We start from the raw sequence: 7,500 nt of genomic DNA, 5'->3' as shown, positions 1-7,500 counted from the left end.
TTATGGCACGTAATACAACTTTCGCCCTTAATAAAATACGAGCTTTATTGGCGAGTGTTTATATAGGTAGCGATAATACTGGTATAATTAGTCCTGACTGGTATAATTAGTCCTGAGAGTGGCATAATTAGTACTGATAGTGGTATAATTAGTCCTGACTGGTATAATTAGTCCTGAGAGTGGCATAATTAGTACTGATAGTGGTATAATTAGTCCTGATCGTGGTGTAATTAGTCCTGATAATATAGTGGTATAATTAGTACTGATAATAGTGGTATAATTAGTCCTATTCGTGGTGTAATTAGTCCTGATAATATAGTGGTATAATTAGTACTGATAATAGTGGTATAATTAGTCCTGTAGTGGTATAATTAGTCCTGATAGTGGTATAATTAGTACTGATAGTGGTATAATTAGTCGATAAAAGTGGTATAATTAGTCCTGATAATAATAGTGGTATAATTTGTCCTGATAATAACAATGGTATAATTAGCCCGATAAACAGTGGTATAATTAGTTCAGATTAGTGGTATAATTAGTCTTGATACGGTAATAATAGTGGTATAATTAGTCCTGATAAGTGGTATAATTAGTCCTGATAATTATAGGGACCTTGATGTAACTGTGACGATGATGGTGGTTCGGATAGCGTCGATAAAAGCAGTTAGGTTTATAGTGTAGTTGATATCAGAGGCGATTTCGTCTTTATGGGTGTTTGATGTGTGTCGTAACTTGGGCTCTCTCTCTCTCTCTTTCCTTCACCCCCCAAACTCTCCCTTCCTCTTCTCCCCTCAAACTCTTCCCTCCCCTTCATCCCTCAAACTCTCCCCTCACCCTTCAAGCCTCAAACTCTCCCATTTCACTCCCTCAAACTCTCCTACTTCACCCCCTCAAACTCTCCCCCTACCCTTCACTCCTTCAAACTCTCCCTTCCTCTTCTCCCCTCAAACTCTCCCCCTCCCCCTTCACCCCCCCAAACTCTCCCCTCCCCATCACAGCCTCAAACTCTCCCCCTCCTCCTTCCCCCCTCTCAAACTTTCCCCTCTCTCTTCCCCTTCAAACTCTCCCCTATCCCTCCCCCTTCCTCAAACTCTCCCCCTCTCCCTCCCACCCCTACCCCCTCACTCATCACCTAGTCACGTGCTCCACAGGTGACTTGGATTCGGAAGAAGGACATGCACGTGCTTACGGTCGGGCTTTTCACGTACACGACGGACGATCGCTTCACGGCCCTGCATTCCGAAGGCTCTAAGGACTGGACGCTACGCATTGCATCGGCGCAGCTCTCCGATTCGGGCACGTACGAGTGTCAGGTGTCTACCGAACCGAAGATGTCAAAAGCCTTCAGGTTGCACGTAGTAGGTAAGTAAGGTGGTGAAAGGTAATGGATATTTTTCTGTCTGTGTCTGTCTGTCTGTCTCTCTCTGTCTCAGGTTGCACGTTGTAGGTAAGTGAAGGTGGTGAAAGGTAATGGATATTTTTCTGTCTGTCTGTCTCTCTCTGTCTGTCTCTCTCTGTCTCAGGTTGCACGTAGTAGGTAAGTGAAGGTGGTGAAAGGTGGATGTTTTTCTGTCTGTGTCTGTCTGTCTGTCTCTGTCTCTCTGTCTGTCTGTCTGTCTCTGTCTCTCTCTCTCTCTCTCTCTCTCTCTCATTTATATCCCGTGTCTCCGCGATAAATAAGCGTGGAGATCTAGCCCTTACATCCCTCCGTCTCCTTGATACCTAAACCAATCACCTAAAGAGCCACTTCGATCTTCAAGACGTTTTCCAAGACGCTGAGATATACGTAGCGTCTTTCTCTTGTCTTAGCGTAGTTTTTCGAGTCCTTCATTAATTTCTCTTTTATTTTCTCTCATTTTCTTGCTTTCTTTTGCCTTTCTTCTTGTCCTTTCATTCTTTCCTTCTTCTATTCTTCCTTCCTTCTTTCCTTTCTGTCTGTCTTTCTTCCTTTCATTCTTTTTATACGAGAGAATAATAGATGAATGAGAGAGAAAACAGATGCCTAATTACACATACATACACACACACACACACACACACACACACACACACACACACACACACACACAAACTCACACACAAACAAATGCTCCCATCCCCCCTACACACATACGCGCACACACACACAAACGCCCCATCCCCCCTAAACACACACACACACACACACACACACACACACACACAAACGCCCCATCCCCCAACACCACACATCCATCCCCTCCACACCCACACCCATGCACACCCACTCCCCCACCCACCCACACCCACAAATTTCGCCATCATCCGTCAAATCAATTCATCCACAATCATATACATTATTTATATGCAAGTTTGAGATATCCAAAACTCCGCAATTACATACGGTACATTGAAAAAAAAAATTATCTGTACAATAGTGTAATGTAATGGAGTGTACTGTACTCCACTCTGGCTCCTATGACTCTCAACTGCTCCCTAACACCTTTTCCTATGCGACTTATTTTGCTTATTACTCCTAAATGTCCTTGTTACAGTCATTCTAATATCGCCACAGTCTGCATTGCCAACATACGGAAGGATACTAACCAGCCATATCCAGGAATAAATCGCTAAGGAAGAGGTGTTAGGGAGCTCCTATATGACTAACTCCTAGCTCTGACCCCTCCCCCCCAACACCCACACCAGCAGTACCACTTCCCCTCCCCCCCTCCCTCCTCCATAAGGCCCGTGACCCATACGTCAGTGAGAGAGAGAGAGAGAGAGAGAGTGAAAGAGAGAGAGAGAGAGAGAGAGAGAGAGAGAGAGAGAGAGAGAGAGAGAGAGAGTCCTTTGTTAAATGTGACACGTATTTTACAGGAATATTCTTTATCGTTGCAGTCGCTTTGGCGTAATACAGGCAATTATCTCATATTTTTACTCTCTCCCTCTCTCTCTCTCTCTCTCTCTCTCTCTCTCTTAACCTACCTACCTGTCTACTTACCTTTCTGCCTATTTATAAATCTCCTTACCTACCTTCCTATGTATGTATGTATGTATGTATATAAGTATGTACGTATCTGAATGTTCAACTGTGCAAGGTCTATTCTTTATATCAACTTACTTCATCTCTCTCTCTCTCTCTCTCTCTCTCTCTCTCTCTCTACCTGACTTAATACCAGGTTATGCCAAATTTATTCCTTTTAACAGCTTATTTGATTCTCTCTCTCTCTCTCTCTATCTATCTATCTATCTATCTATTTATCTATCTAGGTGACTGAATATCAAGTTATTTCAGATTTATTCCTTGCCACAGCTTATTTCATCTCTCTCTCTCTCTCTCTCTCTCCCCCTCAGAATAAGTGAAAGGGACAGCAACACGAAGGAGTATCAAGTAATTAGGAGTTTTAACATAATCGCGTGAGAGAGACCGAGATATTTGTCTTTTTTTACGGTTTTTCGTGTTCCTGAGAGAGAGAGAGAGAGAGAGAGAGAGAGAGAGAGAGAGAGAGAGAGAGAGAGAGAGAGAGAGACAGACAGACAGAGGCAGAGAAAGAGCGCCAAGTAAAGTTTCCTGATATTCACAGCGATATAAGCAAAAGTATTCTCGCCAGCACTTCTTATCTCTCCTATCTCTCCACTCACACGCCACCACCGCTACGTTCCCAGGTGCTTTAGAGGTCTGGTTGCGATAGATAAATGACGATAGATAGAAGGATGGATAGGATAGATAGTGATTTAAAGACTGATAGTGATGGAAGAGGTATAAGAGAGATAGAGAGAAGGATTGACTGACTGATAGATAGACAGATAGATAGGTAGACAGACACAGACAGTAAGACAGGTAGATAGACAGATAGATAGGTATATATGGTAGAGATAGAAAGACAAATAGATATAGGTAGACAGACCGATTGATAGATAGAGTGACTGATATAGCAGATAGATAGATACAGTTGATGGATAGACAGATGATAGGTTGATAGAAGGAGACAGATAGGACGGGAAGATATGCATACATACATACAGACAGACAGACATATTCGATGGGTAAATAAACAGATGGATAGATGGATAGATAGATAGACAGAAAAGAGATAGAGAGACAGACAGATACATACACAGACAGATAGACAGACAGACAGACAGACATGACGATCAATTCATCATCATCATCATCCAGACCTCTTTTAATAATAATAATAATAATAATAAAAATAATAATAATAATAACAGTAATACTACTACTACTACTACCACTACTACTACTAACAATAATAATGACAAAAATAATGATAATAATAATAATACGTCAATAATAATAATAATAATAATAATAATAATAGTGTTATGATATGCGAAACATTAACTTGATATCGCTTATCTAACGCGGGTGGAAAGCTGATTAAAAGACGCGACTGATAAGAGCACACTTAGATAAGAAGCAATTATTGGAGTATTGGGTCATATGAAGTGGAGTAAGGCTTTATTTATCTATTTATCTATCTATCTATTTATCTATATCTATCTATCTGTATCTACCCACCTATCTATCTATCAATCTATCAATCCATATCTATCTATCTGTGTATGTAATCTTTCTATCTATCTATCTTGCGTCGATGGACTGATAATAGACAAGAAGCCATTATCCGAACACTTGGAGACCCGCCTCGCTCGCCCCTGAGTGGCATACAGTCAGCAATAAACCTAAACCAACCCCCTGATTTAAACCACATACTGAGGTCTCCTTCTCCTCATTCTCGGTCTGCATCTCCTCCTTCTCCCATCCATCTGACCCCCTTCCGTGCTGAGATCAGAGTTATATAGCCTACTAACTCACCGCGTCTGCGTCACACTCAGGGCATGTCCGTCACTTCCCTCCGTCCCGCACATCACAATCATCTATGGCCGGAGAAACACACCAAGCCTCTCTCACCCTCACACAACACGTACACACACACATACATACATACATACATACACATGAACGAATAACTCCGACACAGTGCACATACACTCGCATACATACTTGCACGACACATATGTACACGTGGACGAATAAGTCAAACATTGTACACACACATACTTACATACACACAATACATACACATAGCTTACACACACACACACACACACACACACACACACACACACACACACACACACACACCCTACAATCAACACAGGGGGTCATATCATTACCTATTCGTGTCTCGCGGATTTACAGATTCGCGGAAATGATTGGCGTGCGCGAATTAAATGAAAAACAAAGGAATATCTGGCCACGCGTGTGTGTGTGTGTGTGTGTGTGAGAGAGAGAGAGAGAGAGAGAGAGAGAGACTAGGGACAAAGCACCATTACTTAACCCTTCACAGCTTTTTTTTGTTCGCCTTTTTTTTCGCGTTTTTCCGTTGCCGATTTTGGCGTCCATCACGAGGGACAAAGGGCACGCCAAACTGACTTAACCCCTTACAGCACAATTACGTCTCTCTCTCTCTCTCTCTCTCTCTCTCTCTCTCACACACACACACACACACACACACACACACACACACACACACACACACACACTTAGCTCTTCTATTTGGAAAGTCTCTACTAAAGTGGATAAAACACACACACACACACACACACACACACACACACACACACACACACACACTTAGCTCTCCTATTTGCAGTCTGTACTAAACTGAATAAAACACACACACACACACACACACACACACACACAAACACACACACATACTGGTGGGTGAACGGGAAGGGTGTGTGTGTGTGTGTGTGTGTGTGTGTGTGTGTGTGTGTGTGTTACCCTATTTTTCGCTATTATCTTTATAAGACCAAAAAATGAAAAAAAAGACTCCTATCATTTTTCATTTAATTTCACGTTGTTTTTAAATTGCTTGGAACCACTCTTTTGGCGTCGTGTTTTTGGCGTTCAATTTTGGCGTAAGACGGAAATTATCTTGAGAATTTCTTAGCGATTACCTTACGTTCTTAAGAAAGGTGTTATGGCACTGGAGTGATTTTATATCTGAATATGTGGGGAACTGATGATGATGATGATAGTAATAATAATAATAATAATAATAGAAACAGTAGTAGTAGTAGTAATAATAATAATAATAATAATAATAATAATGATAATAATAATGATAATAACAAAATGATCACTAAAACGACGAGGACAATCAGCGGACCAAGAAGAATTATCGGAAGTTACGGGAATATCACGTTTTGGTGAGAAAATAGAAGTCAAAAGCTGTGTGTATGAAGGAGGGTGTATGCGTGACAGCTGGTGACGGTGTGGTGTATGCGTGACAGCTGGTGACGGTGTGGTGTATGCGTGACAGCTGGTGACGGTGTGGTGTATGCGTGACAGCTGGTGACGGTGTGGTGTATGCGTGACAGCTGGTGGCAATGTGGTGTATGTGTGACAGCTGGTGACGGTGTGGTGTATGCGTGACAGCTGGTGACGGTGTGGTGTATGCGTGACAGCTGGTGACGGTGTGGTGTATGTGTGACAGCTGGTGACAATGTGGTGTATGCGTGACAGCTGGTGATGGTGTGGTGTATGCGTGACAGCTGGTGACGGTGTGGTGTATGCGTGACAGCTGGTGACGGTGTGGTGTATGTGTGACAGCTGGTGGCAATGTGGTGTATGCGTGACAGCTGGTGACGGTGTGGTGTATGCGTGACAGCTGGTGACGGTGTGGTGTATGCGTGACAGGTGGTGACGGTGTGGTGTATGCGTGACAGCTGGTGACGGTGTGGTGTATGCGTGACAGCTGGTGGCAATGTGGTGTATGTGTGACAGCTGGTGACGGTGTGGTGTATGCGTGACAGCTGGTGACGGTGTGGTGTATGCGTGACAGCTGGTGGCAATGTGGTGTATGTGTAACAGCTGGTGACAATGTGGTGTATGCGTGACAGGTGGTGATGGTGTGGTGTATGCGTGACAGGTGGTGACAATGTGGTGCATGCGTGACAGGTGGTGATGGTGTGGTGTATGCGTGACAGCTGGTGATGGTGTGGTGTATGCGTGACAGGTGGTGGCAATGTGGTGTATGCGTGACAGCTGGTGACAATGTGGTGTATGCGTGACAGGTGGTGACGGTGTGGTGTATGCGTGACAGGTGGTGACGGTGTGGTGTATGCGTGACAGCTGGTGACGGTGTGGTGTATGCGTGACAGCTGGTGACAATGTGGTGTATGCGTGACAGGTGGTGATGGTGTGGTGTATGCGTGACAGGTGTGTGGTGTATGCGTGACAGGTGGTGATGGTGTGGTGTATGCGTGACAGGTGGTGACAATGTGGTGTATGCGTGACAGTTGCTGACAATGTGGTGTATGCGTGACAGGTGGTGATGGTGTGGTGTATGCGTGACAGCTGGTGATGGTGTGGCTACTCCTGGCACCAGCATAGAGGCAGGGAAGCATGTTATTATGAACAGTGAGACACGCGTGGCCTGACCCACTCATTCCTGACTCGTAGGGAAAAAAAAAAAAAAAAAAAAAAAAAGAGCTCAGGTGCGGAGG

At 43.7% G+C, this 7,500-nt stretch overlaps 1 protein-coding gene across 1 annotated transcript in view; it reads left to right on the top strand.

Moving 5' to 3' along the window:
* The window catches only part of LOC145392045 (protein amalgam-like), a 30,294-nt gene that overhangs the window by 10,951 nt on the left and 11,843 nt on the right, over positions 1-7,500 (top strand). Inside the window, exon 3 of the mRNA XM_080266502.1 lies at positions 1,152-1,362. Coding sequence (XP_080122628.1) covers positions 1,152-1,362 — 211 coding nt within the window. The remainder of the gene's footprint in view (positions 1-1,151; positions 1,363-7,500) is intronic.

Source organism: Coenobita brevimanus, chromosome 21 (genome assembly GCF_032717465.1).
Source record: "Coenobita brevimanus isolate Jiangsu-jjx chromosome 21, ASM3271746v2, whole genome shotgun sequence".
NCBI classification, from domain to species: domain Eukaryota; kingdom Metazoa; phylum Arthropoda; class Malacostraca; order Decapoda; family Coenobitidae; genus Coenobita; species Coenobita brevimanus.
The sequence above is the reverse complement of the archived record's forward strand: the minus strand, read 5'-3'. Positions and strand labels throughout refer to the sequence as shown.